Source organism: Boeremia exigua, assembly GCF_020726555.1.
Source record: "Boeremia exigua strain MPI-SDFR-AT-0100 chromosome Unknown C7974scaffold_4, whole genome shotgun sequence".
NCBI lineage: Eukaryota > Fungi > Ascomycota > Dothideomycetes > Pleosporales > Didymellaceae > Boeremia > Boeremia exigua.
This window is the reverse complement of record NW_025763521.1, coordinates 2,168,370-2,182,433: the sequence shown is the minus strand read 5'-3', so window position 1 is coordinate 2,182,433 and position 14,064 is coordinate 2,168,370. Positions and strand designations below refer to the sequence as shown.

Sequence of the window (14,064 nt, the reverse complement as noted above, 5' to 3'; positions counted from 1 at the left end):
CGTTAGCCCCCTGTATGCAAGATGTCGACCCCATATAGAACTTTGCCGCGTGGCTGGAAGAAGCTTTATCCAGTGAGTACACACCGAGTCTCAGAGCATGAGACTGCAGAATAGTGAGTAGTGAAGCCCTGCGTGAACGACAGATTTCAGAAATCAGCAACAGCCTCTGTTTGTTGTAATGAGGACCAGACCAGTCGCAGATCAAGCAAAGGCATCTCATGTGATACAATGGGTAACAGCGATAGGACATGTAGGGTGTGAATTGGGGAATCGTTAAATTTTTGACATTAGATGCTCATGATCATTGGCATCCATGCATTGCACCTATCCCATTCGCCAAGTAACCTTTGCAAAGAAATTCCGAACAACTGCCAGAACACTTCTAAGCAGAGGTCTGGAGGTCCTTCTTGAGGGTACCCTCGTACTGCCTCTTCTCGGCGAAGGTCTGGTACGCACCGTGACCGAACTTGGAGGAGGTGTCGATCCACTTGAGCTCGACCTTCTCGAGAGCCCTCCTGGAGGTGTGGGTGAACATAGACTTGCGGAGAGTCATAACCCTCTTCTTGACACCAGGGCAGGCACCCTTGATCAGGACGAAGTCGTTCTTGACCTCACCGTAGCGAACGAAGCCACCCATGCTGCTTTGTGTTAGTGATGACCTACTATGATTCATATCAAGTAACTTACGGGGTAATCTGCTTCTTGGAGACGTCGAACTCGGTGGAGGCGTTACCCTCATCGTCACCCTTACCAATGCGGTAGATCTTGTGGTTGACGGAGGTACGGTGGTGGTAACCCATCTGACCAGCACGGGCAACAGTCCACTGGACGTGGGCCGGGTGCCAGGCACCGATACAAGCGACCTTACGGAGACCCTTGTGGGTCTTGCGGGGAAGCTTCTTGGTTCCCCAACGGGAAGTGACACCGTTGTATCCGTGACCCTTGGTGACGGCGATGACATCGATCATCTCGTTGGCCTCGAAGATGGAAGAGATCTCGATGGGCTTCTCGAAAAGACCGTGGCCGTAAGAGACCTTGTCGGCGATGGAGCCACCGTTGACCTGGATCTCCATGAGGTGGGCCTTCTTCTGCTTGAGAGGGGTCTTGGAGATCTGGGTGTGGGCGAGGACACGGACGACGGTGCAGTACTTCTTGATGCGCTCGAGCTCGCGGGTGATGGACTGGCCGGAGGACTCGGAGTGCTTCTTGGCGTACTTGGTGAAGGCCTTCTTCTTGCTCTTGTACCAGTTGCGGTAGAAGCGACGCTTGATCTCGTCGCTCAAGTGCTCAGCCCAGACGGTGGTGAGCGAGCGGAGACCACGAGGAGTCTCGATGTAACCAACAAGACCGACGGCGATCATCTGCGAGATTTGTCAGTCGATTGCGACCAATTGCTCATCCTCGGTGTTCTTACGGGAGGAGTCTCAATGACAGTGACAGCCTCAACGATCTCCTTCTTGTGCAGCTTCGCACCGGGACGGTCCAGATCACGGACGATCGTGGACATACCGGCCTTGTAGCCCATGGCGGCGGTCAGGTGGACGGGCTTCTTGGGGTCATCCTTAGGGAAGCTGTGCGGACTGGTCAGCGTCCTGTTCGCAAATTTTGTCGCGGGCGAGTCGAGCATACCTCTTCACCTTACCCCTGTGGCGGGCAGCGCGCTTGCGCGGCAAGAAGGCCAGAGACCCGTGGCGGGGGGCTTCGAACTTCCTGTGGGACATGGCGAGTTCGGTGCTGTGGTTAGTATCGAAGTTGTCGAAGTTGAAAAGTTGAAATTGAAATTCGTGCAGGTGGTGGGTACTCGCTTGAGCACTCTTGGCGCTTGTCTAGCTTCGGCCATAGCGTGGTCCTGGAGTGCAACACTATCTCACTATTGCATTCGGGAGAACACCGTATTACGGTGCACTAATTAATGCCCTCTTTGCCTGTGGTAAATCTTTGCGTATTATTCATCTTTGTGATGTGTAAAGACGATCCCTCAGTACTAGGAATGCTTTTCGTCCTCGAAAACATCGTAGAGTTCAGTGCGCGTCTAGTCTACCTGGTCAAAGCGAAGCCCACGAACTCTACCTATATAGTTATGTTCATACAACGTTCGTATACGATACTCCTTTAGTTAGTATGGCGAAACAGAGACAGCCGAGATGTACACAGAAGGCGCAGCGCTCTTCGTAAGTACCTACTCCCCGCTGTCAACATAAACAAGGGTCTGACAGCTTTGCGGATTAAGAACGAGCGTCACTACATCTAAGAAAAGTGTTGTACCTACCTGGTGAAATAACGGCTGCCGCCTTACATGGGTAACAATGGCCGAATGCATAATACAGTACAGAACTTCAGCAATCTGGACTTTAAATTCAATACGCAGCAGCCAATCCTACGTGCACATGCGTCCATCACTAAACATCGTGTAGAACATGTAACAGATACGGTCTATGCTCTACTAGCGATTTGCCAACTAGGATTTCAAGTACTTCCGCTCCTACCCCAGCAGATGTGTATATTCATAGTTGTTTGGGTTCCGTCCTGGGATCTTTTTACCCACCAAGCGATCTAGACGGTAACCGTAACCTTGTCGATAGCAATCAGGATGCTAGGGCCACATGAGAAGATGGACTCCATCATAGATGCCTTCAGCTCTATAATCTCCCTCCGCACTGCGAGCAATTGATGCGAATCCACCGGACAACGTGCCTCTCAAGTTCCAGAAAAAAAAGGCAGATAAGCAACCTTCGAGCTGACTAACTTTAATACAGAACCTGTGGTCATTGTAGTATGTAAAGCTAATATTTACTTAAATATTGCCTGCAATATAGGCAAGAAAGGAATCTATAGAATTTTTATATTCTCTCCCTTACATTCTTAGTCCACCGTTTGCCCCGCAACGTGAGAGTGTACCTACTACATTCTGAGAAACGAGGCGGCGAAAGGGCAAAGTATACGGGCCGCGTCTCTAATTCTCAGGGCCCCTTACGTACCCGCGCTCTGGTCTGCCTTGGCAAAGATATGATCTAGTGGCAGTAGGAATCCTTTCCCCATCACCGTTGTCCTGACATCCAGGACTCTTTCCGGCGCCTCCATACCTTTGATATGACAGAATTCGCTCAACTCGGCATCTTAGGCGCCTAGTCGCCGTTTCGCTGCTCGGCGTGGTGGGGATCCCGGGCGCTGTGCACACTCGATGCCTCGAGCGCCTTCTTTCTCAACGGTGTCAGCATACAGCAGACATGGTGACCTGCGTTTATGTTTCCGTTGACAATGTTACAATTGGCGATTAGTATCTCGTTTCCACTCATCTGCCATGCCTACACCGCATGTGCAGTATGCTCTAGCTTCTTGGGACCTACAGGCCTATCGAAAAAGCTATTCAGGATGCACAACCCCCCACATTCTGGTAAATAGCGAGCATGTCCTTGCTGAAGTGAGGGTATCATCGAATAAGCTGGCCTCGAAGTGCTCACGGTGCACAGAGACCTAGAGCTTGCATGCCAGTCTGACATCTTCTGACTATGCATGCTATAGGTAGATGACGTTTGATAAAGAGCTTACGGCTGGATGAGCGTGCGACGGTACCAGGTAACGCATAGAAATTCGAGAAGACACGAGCTTGGAAAAGGAATATCAAGAGGCGTTAGCAGAGGCAGGTAGGTATAAGGGCATTGAGCTACACCGGAAGATCGCTGAGAAGATCACCAACCTCTTTATTCCACTCTTGAGCCGCACCTCTTTTCCAGGATCACAACCGAGCAGAGATAGTGTGGAGAAGGCAGGAAAGTAAATCTCACTAATACGTGATGGTACATACATTGGACTAAAGCTCGCAGCCGATCAAGCCCAAGAAGTACGGCTTGTGCGCGAGACTAGCGCCTTTCGCGCCTCCGGTGCCTTGGCGGTCAACCGCGGGGCGTCAAGGACCTTTGAAGCTGGAAGTGCCCTTCAGACGCCTTTATCTTGTACCTGCGCTGCACCGAGACTCCCTGCATCGCCCGCCCGCGCCCGTCGTCCCGCCGCCGACAAGCATCCGCAGGTCTCTGCACCGTCGCAACACGCCCTCGCCCACTGCTGCCGCCGTTTTCGTCCACCCAACAAACACCGCTGCCACTACATCATCCAGTATTACCTGCCTGCCCAGCCCCAACGTCGGCGGCGCCATCACCACCCCGCCGTCACGCCACTCGCCAGCTCTCCGCCGGCTGTCCACGCTGCTTGCACCTGGAACTGCACAAGGTTCTGATCGCTTTCGACCGAGTATCCCAGCCTTGGTTTCGGAATCATGGTAGAAGCAGCAGAGGGTAACCCCACGACGTGGAAGTTCACACAGTAGGTCGACCCCAACAGGCGGCTGCGATAGAAGGCCTTGAGACTATAGTCTTCAGCTGTTCGCGCAGTCGCATTGCTCGCGGGCTGTTCTCTAGAATGGCACTGACCCGGCCAGGTGCTTCGGTGACAAGGGCGATGTGGAAGACATAACAGAAGGTACGTCACTAGCACCCCACCCTCGGCAGAGCAATCCAGCACAGTTCCTGCAGCGATATGACTAACTTCGCCCTCTAGCGGACATCATCTCCACTGTCGAGTTTGATCAAACGGGCAACTACCTAGCAACAGGTGACAAGGGTGGTCGCGTGGTTCTGTTCGAGAGGAACGAGACCGTACGTCTTGCCGACCCCAAATATCCCAAACATTCGGCTAATTCCCGTCTAGAAGAAGACGTGCGAGTACAAGTTCCATACCGAGTTCCAATCGCACGAGCCTGAGTTCGACTACCTCAAGTCTCTCGAGATCGAGGAGAAGATCAACAAGATCAAATGGTGTCGCCGCCAGAATGCATCGCATTACCTCCTGTCAACAAATGACAAGACAATCAAGCTCTGGAAAGTTTTTGAGAAGTCCCTGAAGGTTGTGGCGGAAAACAATCTATCACACGAGCTGACGCCCGGAGGTGGGGTTGCTGGTGGAGGCGGTCCTGTCAGGAACCCAAATGCACACTTCCGTACCGCTACCGATTTAAAACTTCCTCGCCTCACTCACCACGACACCGTTGTCGCTGCCGTACCGCGCAAGACATACGCCAACGCACACGCCTACCACATCAACAGCATATCGGTGAACAGCGATGGAGAGACGTTCATCAGCAGTGATGATTTGCGAATCAACCTGTGGAACTTGAACATTCAAGACCAGAGTTTCAACATTGTCGACATCAAGCCTGCCAATATGGAGGAGCTCACAGAGGTCATAACTGCAGCAGAATTCCACCCAACCAGCTGCAACTGGTTTATGTACGCCAGCTCCAAGGGCACAATCAAGTTGGCAGATATGCGCGAGAGTGCCCTGTGCGACCAGCACGCAAAACGTGAGTTACCACACACATTCAACTAGCAGGGGATGTCCAGACTAAACGTTCACAGAATTCGAGCAAGAAGAAGACCCGTCTTCCCGTTCTTTCTTCTCTGAGATCATCTCCTCGATATCCGATGTGCGATTTTCCCACGACGGCCGTTACATCCTCTCACGCGACTACCTGACCGTAAAGATCTGGGACGTAAACATGGAGCGAACCCCTGTGAAGACCATTCCTATCCACGAGCACCTACGACCAAGGCTATGCGACACATACGAGAATGATAGCATCTTCGACAAGTTTGAGGTTGTCTTCTCCGGCGACGCTAAGAATGTCATGACTGGCAGTTACAACAATAACTTCATGATCTACCCGTCGGACCCTGAGAAGGACACCGAGGTGGTCCTACAAGCTGATAAGTCGGCTTTCAAGGCCAAGAAGGTTGGCATTCCCACACCGATGAACTCTTCAACAAGCCCCAACGGCGGGAAGAAGGGTGGTTCGAGAGCTGGCAGCCCTGCCGCTGGCGCAGCTGGGCAAGGACAGCGCATGAGGAAAGAGACGGATGCGGATCAGATCGACTTCAACAAGAAGATCTTGCACATGAGCTGGCATCCATTCGAGGACAGCATTGCTATTGCAGCAACGAACAACGTAAGTAGTCTGCTCCGCTCAGCACTTCCGTTTACTGACATGCACCCAGCTCTTCGTCTTCTCAGCGTTGTAAGGACCTAATGCATGGCACGGTTGATCTTGCAGGGACATTTGCCAAACAGAGGCATACGCTTGCTTCTTCTCTGATGATCTATTACTCTCTATTCCTTCCTCCATCATTGGCGACGACCACGGTAACAGCGTCCGGAAGGTAGAATCAAGCCACGAATTGTGACTGGGTGCATGAGACCAAACGAATGATGACGTGACGCGCAATTCGAAGGCATGAGACGACTGCATTAGATTGGAACACCACGTTAATTGACCAGTGGTGAATAACAAAAGAATTACAGAACAGCGCTTGTAATGATGTCTCGGTGATGGTGTCTAAAAACGACCCGGGTTGAACACACCTCTCAAACAGGGCAAATCGAACACTGGGTTTAGAGCAACGCAAGTAAGTTCAGCGTTGCCTATGCTTGTGCGTGAGCCTACATGCGCCTACGTGCTCAAGTTTACCCAGGTTGGCCCTGGGTGCCCAGGGTAACGGGAGGGTGCGGCCATTACGACTAGCGTCCGCGGTGAGGCTCTAACAGCATCAAACCTCCACGTTGACCGCTAGGAGCTCGATCGAACACCCTCTGAATACCACCACGGCCATGGCCCTATGTTGATACCATATCAGCTTCCTAGACAGATTCATACTGTAAGTAACTTGCAGCCTATGATGTGTGTCATGATATGGTAGCGCAGTCTCGAACTAAGTATGCGGTCAGCGTCCAAACACGTCGGCAGGTACGAATCACACAATGCGAGGCTAACAATTTCATCTCCGCTTCATATAGCTCTCTTTAGTATTCAGAGACTCCGCGAGACGTTTATCAATCCCTCAATCATCCATCATCCACTTGTGTCGTCATGGCAGCCCTTGCGCCTATCATCAGCAGCTTCTCGCTCATTTTTGGAGGCTGTTGCGCCAATGTAAGGACACATATCGTTTGGATTGCTAAGGCTGATATTCTATAGGTCTATTGTTTGGAAGCCATCGTTAAGTGAGAACCCTAGTATCGTCGACACACCACGCATGCGCTGACGCACTACGAGACAAGAACCTGACAGCGGCCTTCTGATCACGCTTTTCCAGTTTGTTTTTACATGTCTGTCGACATTGCACTACCAGTTTGACCCAAATGGCCGCTATTACTTACGATCATCACCGGTACCATTTCGTAAATGGGTTACCAGTGCCCTATTATTTTTTACGGTCAACATGTTGAACAACTGGGCATTTGCATTCAACATCTCCGTTCCTGTTCACATCATCCTTAGGAGTTTCGGTAGTGTGACTACGATGGCTGCGGGCTACTTCCGTGGGAAGAAGTACACTCCGTTGCAGATCTTCTCCGTTGCAGTTCTGACTCTGGGCGTGATGGTGTCCGCATGGGCAGATGCGTCATCAAAAGTACAAAGTCCACTCCCTCCTCTGATCGTCCACTAACAATTTCAGGGCAAAACAAAAACGACCAACGCGGATCCAAACAAAGCGTCTTTCGAGGCTGGACTGTTCGTACTCCTCGTGGCTCAGTTACTTTCCGCGTATATGGGTGCCTACGTCGAGGACGTTTACCGCGACCATGGCAAAGATTGGAAAGCTAACCTGTTCTACTCGCATCTACTATCCATCCCAATGTTCGCAGCCTTCGCGCCCGCTCTGAATACGCAGTTTGCACGCCTTCAATCCTCGCAATCTTTCCAAATTCCACCCAGCGTGGCCGCCACACTGCCACCAACCCTGAATAAGCTTCTTGCGTCAACTTCACAGCACATCATCTATCTTCTTGCTAACGCAAGCACGCAATTGCTCTGTATCACTGGTGTCAACATTCTCAGTGCCAACACATCTGCTGTTACAGTCACAATTGTGTTGAATATCAGGAAATTGGTTAGCTTCATGCTGAGTATTTGGCTGTTTGGAAACCAGATGAGCGGACTTATGAAGGTCGGAGCTATCATGGTATTCGGTGCTGGTGCTTTGTATGGATACGAAACTACGTACAGGCTACCGCAGAAGAAGAAGCTACAAGCAGCGAAGGAGAAGAAGGGTCAGTGAGAGCGGAAATCAAATCTCAAAGTTGTCAATGAGATGAACAGCGTCTGAATCAGGTCTGGATTTAGTCTTAAAGCCGGTTGGGCTCAAGAGCATGCATGGATAGACGATAGAATATACGAAGCTCAGTCTTTTTTTGCATGTTCTAGAGATACTCAAATCCTTAGCCTTTTGTAAGCGACATGGAGGGGCAATATATGGAGTTGACGGCTCTGTATCTTCTAAGACGCGACACTGATTCCGCAGATATTCGTGAGAATTGTCGAGCCGCTGTGAACATATCGAGACTGTGCAAGAAGGGGTTCTGGACGCCTCAATGTTCTTCAAGGGGTCTGCAAGGAGCTGAGACCGCTGCGGTGGACCAATCATAGCTCGCGAACCTCACCAGCGGAGGTGGAGCTTAGCGCGAGATCTCCTATGTACACGAAAGCTGGCGATCTGGCTTTCCGGTCCTCGATCTACGTTTCTTTCTCCAACTCATCTTTCTTTGGGATCATTTGCGCGGGGTCAGTTCCCTACAGCTTCTGCGATATGGCCTGACGCGTTATACTGACACTGTATTCAGATTGATACACTATGTCTTCCCCCGCTGGCGTGAGGCAGCGCGCTGCGAAAGACAGCAAGAAGCCTTCTACAACACCAAACCTACCTTCGGCGGAACTCGTCTCAGAGAAGGCCACCAAGTTTCTCGAAAAGGCCAAGCCTTACAAGCCGCGACAGAAGCAGTCAGAATGGGACTACAAACTTGCGATTACGATTATGACGGGCCTTGCGTTCATCACGAGGTTCTGGGGCATCTCGCACCCTGACCAGGTCGTCTTTGACGAAGTGCACTTCGGCAAGGTATGTGCACTGAAAGCTGCTGTTGCCACCAATCATGGACAACCAGCAGCCACACAGAGCTCGAGGAAAGCTAATGGAATGCGCAGTTCGCTTCATACTACCTGCAACGAACCTACTTCTTCGATGTCCATCCCCCTCTCGGAAAGCTTCTGTTCGCGCTCGCAGGCTGGCTCGTTGGCTACAAGGGCGAGTTTCTCTTCGAGAACATTGGAGACTCTTACATTACCAACCACGTTCCCTACGTCGCATACCGTGCCATGCCCGCATCTCTCGGCGCACTTACTGTTCCCATTGTATTTCTTATCATGTGGGAGTCCGGATACTCTCTGCCCGCCTGCGTCACAGCTGCTGGCCTCATGATCCTCGACAACGCCCACATCGGCCAGACACGTCTGATTCTGCTTGATGCATCTCTCATCTTCTTCATGGCCCTCTCGGTTCTCGCATACATTCGATTCTACAAATTGCGCCATGCTCCCTTCAGCCGCAAATGGTGGAAGTGGCTGCTTTGTACCGGTATCAGCCTGAGCTGTGTCATTTCCATCAAGTATGTTGGTGTTTTCACCTTCTTCTCGATTGGTGTACCTGTTTTGATCGATCTCTGGGATTTGATGGATGTCAATCGCCGCCAGGGCGCATTGTCTCTTCCCGAGTTTGGCAAACATTTCGCGGCTCGGGTCGTTGGTCTCATCATTGTTCCCTTCTTCCTCTACTTGTTTTGGTTCCAGGTCCACTTCACCATCCTGAGCAAGTCCGGTCCTGGTGACGACTTCATGACTCCCGAATTCCAAGAGACTCTGAGCGACAACGTGATGACTCTTCAGTCTGTTGGTATCAACTACTACGACACGATCACTTTGCGTCACAAGGAGACCAAGGTTTATCTTCACAGCCACACCGACCGCTACCCCCTTCGCTACGATGATGGTCGCGTCTCTTCCCAAGGGCAGCAGGTCACCGGATACCCCCACAATGATACCAACAACCACTGGCAGGTCCTTCCTGCAAAGGAACTTTCAAGTGAAATTGGCCAGCGCATCAAGATTGGCGACGTTGTCCGCCTGCGCCATCTCATCACCGATTCCGTCCTCCTTACACACGACGTTGCGTCTCCATATTACCCTACCAATCAAGAATTTACGACGGCTCCTAAAGACGAGGCGGCTGGTACGCGATTCAACGACACCCTGTTTGAGATTAAGGTCGAGAAGGGCAAGGGTGACTTCAGGACCATGTCATCCCACTTCAAGCTTGTTCATGTGCCAACCAAGGTCGCCATGTGGACCCACACCAAGCCTCTGCCTGAATGGGCCTACAAGCAAGCTGAGATCAATGGCAACAAGAACGTCCAGCAGTCCAGCAATGTTTGGTATGTCGATGACATTCCTTCCTTGTCTGCAGACGATGAGCGCAACAAGAAGGAGGTCAAACAGGTCAAGCATCTCAGCTTCCTCCGCAAGTGGATCGAGCTTCAGCGAGCTATGTTCCACCACAATAACGCTCTGACAAGCTCTCACCCGTATGCTTCCCAACCGATCTCTTGGCCTTTCCTTCTCCGCGGTGTATCATTCTGGACCCACAACGACACCCGTGAACAGATTTACTTCCTAGGCAATCCAGTCGGATGGTGGCTTGCCTCTTCGCTCCTTGCTGTTTTTGCCGGCATCATCGGCGCTGACCAGCTGGCTCTGCGCCGCGGTATGGATGCCCTCGATGACCGCACCCGCTCTCGCTTGTACAACTCAACCGGGTTCTTTTTCCTTACTTGGGCCGCTCACTACATTCCGTTCTACATCATGGGTCGTCAGTTGTTCCTGCACCACTATCTTCCAGCTCATCTTGCGTCGTGTTTGGTCACTGGTGCCCTCGTTGAGTTCATTTTCTGCATCGAGCCTCAGGACCCTCTTACACCTAGCACCCCTGCTGAGAAGGGTCACCGCAGGACTCGATCTCGCCCTGTTCGGGAGCGTGTCGCCACTGCTAGTCAGCTTGGAAGCTGGATCGCTGCTGGTGTCATCCTCGCCGCGACTACCTGGTGCTTCCTCTTCTTTGCACCTCTCACCTACGGCAATCCAGGACTTACAGTCGAGCAAGTCCAGGCCAGAAAATGGCTCGGCTACGACTTGCACTTCGCTAAATAAGCGGTAATGCATGAATTGGGTGTCGATTTTGCCTGGATTGGGAACTATTTCTTGGTCACTTTTCTTTAGGGTAGTGCTGTTTAGCACGCAGTATCAGTGGTGTGGTCAAACTCTTTCCGCTCAGTTCTAATGAGGTTTTCCTTGTGTCTCACCTTGAAAGGTCTCGTGACCTCTATTATCTACTGCTAACCCATCTACTGGTGGGGATAACTAGCCCAAAAATGTACGATTGAGAGTGGCAGGATGTTCAAAGGGTCTTCAGTAGTGTGCAACTCGACTTATACTGAAGTAACAAACACAGGGAACTGCTGAAATGAACGATGGCATTTCCACCTGGCAATGCCATCAGCCACAGAAGCGTAATCAAGGAGGTCTATGACATCGACACATTTGCTTTTGTGGAACACCCAGCTCCTTCATGATGTGTCCCCAACCTGCTCAGTCGCGGGCCCCTCGCCCCCTGAACCATCCTAGTATCCCAAGCCCTCGGTTGTTCCCGTCATCAACCGGGTGCGCGTTCTCTACCGCGGTGACTTCCATTGACGAACGCTGCGATCTGATGGTCGTACTAGAATCAAACATTTGCCCCTGGCTCACGTTCGGACTCTTGCTTGGCAACCACAGGACGGCCAAGTCTTTGAGCTTATCCTCGGTTGTAAGTGGTACGTCGGCCTCCAGATTAGTCCAGCTACGGTAACCTTCGCCCTCGTAGGCTCGTCGCTGCAATTGCCATATGCCGTCTTGAATCCAACGGTCGACGCGCGGTCCAAGCGCAGCGCGAAACTTGCTCAGATAAATGACAAACTTCAGCATGAAGATATCAAGCAGTGCAACCAGGACGGAGAATGCAATTATGAAGGAGAGACCGAAGACATTGACGTTCACCACGCTGCCGGACTTTTTCATCTTCTGCATCTGGCAAAGCTTCTTCTCACTATCTGATGTTGGTCGAAGATAGACAGGAAAAGCGGTGTCGCGTGAACCAGGGCCAATTGCATAGTCGATCATGGCAACCTGTAACGCCGCCAGAATTTGTTTTTGCCATCGTGTCAACTCCCGAAGCCATTGATCATCTGGAAGGCCTCGATCGATGTCCGGGTTTTCAAGTGAGCCTGCTAATAGATCCTGAGCGACAGTTGCGACGTTAAATCCGTATGAAGACGAAGCGATTAACCGGATAATCGTTTTCTGCATCTCGTTCGCATTTGGGAAAGGACTGAAATCAATGTCCGGAGGGGGAGGGAGATTTCCTATCCAAACGCTGAGAGGAAGTTCGCCGAGTTCGGTGCACTCGTCTTCTCCAGTCGGTAGCTTGTAGCAGAATTGATACTAATCATGGTTAAAGTAGGGACAGTGTTGCTAAATCATGTGACTTACTTGTTCCTGGCAGGCAAGGGCTTGAGCGTATCGATTTGAGAGGTATATATTCTGGACCGGACGCCCACCCTGACTGTCAATACCCACCGATTCCACAGGAATTGTTGCATTGAAAAGCGGATCGCGGACTTTGTTCAAGTAAGTCACACTGTTCAGCCCAACGATGATGATTGTAAGTGTTGTGTTATCGCGACGGAGCTCGGGACGTGGATCAAACCCTCGATATACTGGGGCCAGGGGATTGGTATAGTTGTGGACAGTACTGTCAGCATGTTAGTTAAGGTTGCGAGTGGGAACGAAGCTCAACATACTGCACCGTATATTTGGTTAGCAATCTTGATTCGTCTTGGTCCACCGCCCAGGTGATACCTTTGACGGATCCACGATAATTTGTACCGTATTCGAACAGAAGCGAACGTGGGTTAGTCGAAGAATTTGGGGACATAGAGCCATCGAACGCGGCGCTGTACCCGACAGCAATATTGTACTTCGAATTTCTAGCCATCAGGGAACATGTCATCTTCTGACGGAACTTTACTCCATCGGAGTCCGGGAGGTTCAGTCCGAATGAGGACCCAACATCCATGAGTCCGGTGTCATAACTGACAGACTCCAGATTTGGTTCGCAAGCAAGCTTATCGAATGGACAGGGTACTCGAGTCGTGGTGAAGGGTAGCTCACGCTGCACCAGACTGTTACAAACCGATGGGAGTCTGGCCGCGCTTTTGTTCGCTCCGTTTGTGTAGCAGAGATTGGCGTACGGATCAGCGACTTGCTTCACAGGGCGGACCATGCCCCTATCAAAAATGCGTATTGGGTGAGCCCATCCGCAGTTGCGACTCTTGACTAGCACCTCTAGACTCGTGGTATCCACAACAAGAGACGAAAACACACTGGCCGCACCTGTTCCTACTGTAAAGAGAATGGCAATGATTAAGAGAACCAGCGATCGAAGTAAAGGTCTTTTAGCTTTGCCTCGCCAAGCCCACCATAACTTGATGGTGTCTGCCATGACTGCACTCGGTGCTGGGAGCGTACGCAAAAGTGCTTGCTGTTGTCTGAAGAGCGCATCTTCTGGTCGTCCGGTGGCACGTAGTTGATGTATCGAGAACGTAATAAGATGCCATAAGTGTGCAGTGGCTGAGACTTGTGAGCTTAATTGATAGGCGAGATGAATGTATGAAACTTACCCAGTGTTGAGAGGACAGCGAGTAAAGCAACAATTATGTTACCAGTTTGCGTATCAGTCGTTATCGTTTTGCCCATGACAGAACCATGGTCCAAATTGATCCTGTCTTTGTGTAAGAAAGAATGCGTGATGTAACGACTTGCAATTGATGAGCCTACCAGACACCGCGCCTGATCAAATTAGGCTCAATTTCAAGAGACATCTTTTCGAGCCTGCTCGTACTTGCTGTGGGAATGGACTGAGTATACAGGTACCACCTGGCGCGAAATCATGCTTTAAGTAGCAAGCTTGCAAGCTGCTCTCATCGATACAGAATATACCAAGACCGATCTTGCTTTACTTGAGGGAGGCACAGTTAATTGTTGGAGTGGAGGCTGACGTTGTAGCCAATGAGCATTAATTGTTCGCT

General features: G+C 51.1%; 4 protein-coding genes across 4 annotated transcripts; 2 read left to right on the top strand and 2 right to left on the bottom strand.

Moving 5' to 3' along the window:
- Positions 1-382: 382 nt before the first annotated feature.
- Positions 383-1,721, bottom strand: C7974DRAFT_307330 (60S ribosomal protein L3; the record flags this gene model as incomplete). Its single annotated transcript, XM_046138122.1, has 4 exons — positions 383-638; positions 688-1,361; positions 1,415-1,571; positions 1,630-1,721. The coding sequence occupies 4 exons, from the start codon at positions 1,719-1,721 to the stop codon at positions 383-385; spliced, it is 1,179 nt and encodes a 392-aa protein (XP_045999429.1).
- Positions 1,722-3,959: 2,238 nt separating this feature from the next.
- On the top strand, positions 3,960-6,143 carry C7974DRAFT_156210 (protein phosphatase-like protein pp2a regulatory subunit B). Its single transcript, XM_046135877.1, has 6 exons — positions 3,960-4,320; positions 4,436-4,476; positions 4,555-4,652; positions 4,705-5,356; positions 5,412-5,998; positions 6,048-6,143. Exons 1-6 carry the CDS (start codon positions 4,274-4,276, stop codon positions 6,069-6,071), a joined length of 1,449 nt encoding a protein of 482 aa, XP_045999428.1. The 5' UTR covers positions 3,960-4,273; the 3' UTR covers positions 6,072-6,143.
- Positions 6,144-6,916: 773 nt separating this feature from the next.
- C7974DRAFT_432895 (Dolichyl-phosphate-mannose-protein mannosyltransferase-domain-containing protein) lies at positions 6,917-11,089 on the top strand (the record flags this gene model as incomplete). Its single annotated transcript, XM_046144881.1, has 7 exons — positions 6,917-6,979; positions 7,025-7,050; positions 7,103-7,460; positions 7,506-8,104; positions 8,705-8,948; positions 9,035-9,968; positions 10,104-11,089. 7 exons carry the CDS (start codon positions 6,917-6,919, stop codon positions 11,087-11,089), a joined length of 3,210 nt encoding a protein of 1,069 aa, XP_045999427.1.
- A 219-nt stretch (positions 11,090-11,308) lies between these two features.
- C7974DRAFT_156147 (uncharacterized protein) lies at positions 11,309-14,026 on the bottom strand. The gene is made up of 5 exons (XM_046135876.1): positions 13,814-14,026; positions 13,657-13,757; positions 12,778-13,606; positions 12,467-12,728; positions 11,309-12,418 (listed from the first exon to the last, which is right to left on the bottom strand). The coding sequence occupies exons 1-5, from the start codon at positions 13,855-13,857 to the stop codon at positions 11,528-11,530; spliced, it is 2,127 nt and encodes a 708-aa protein (XP_045999426.1). The 5' UTR covers positions 13,858-14,026; the 3' UTR covers positions 11,309-11,527.
- Between the last annotated feature and the right edge of the window lie 38 nt (positions 14,027-14,064).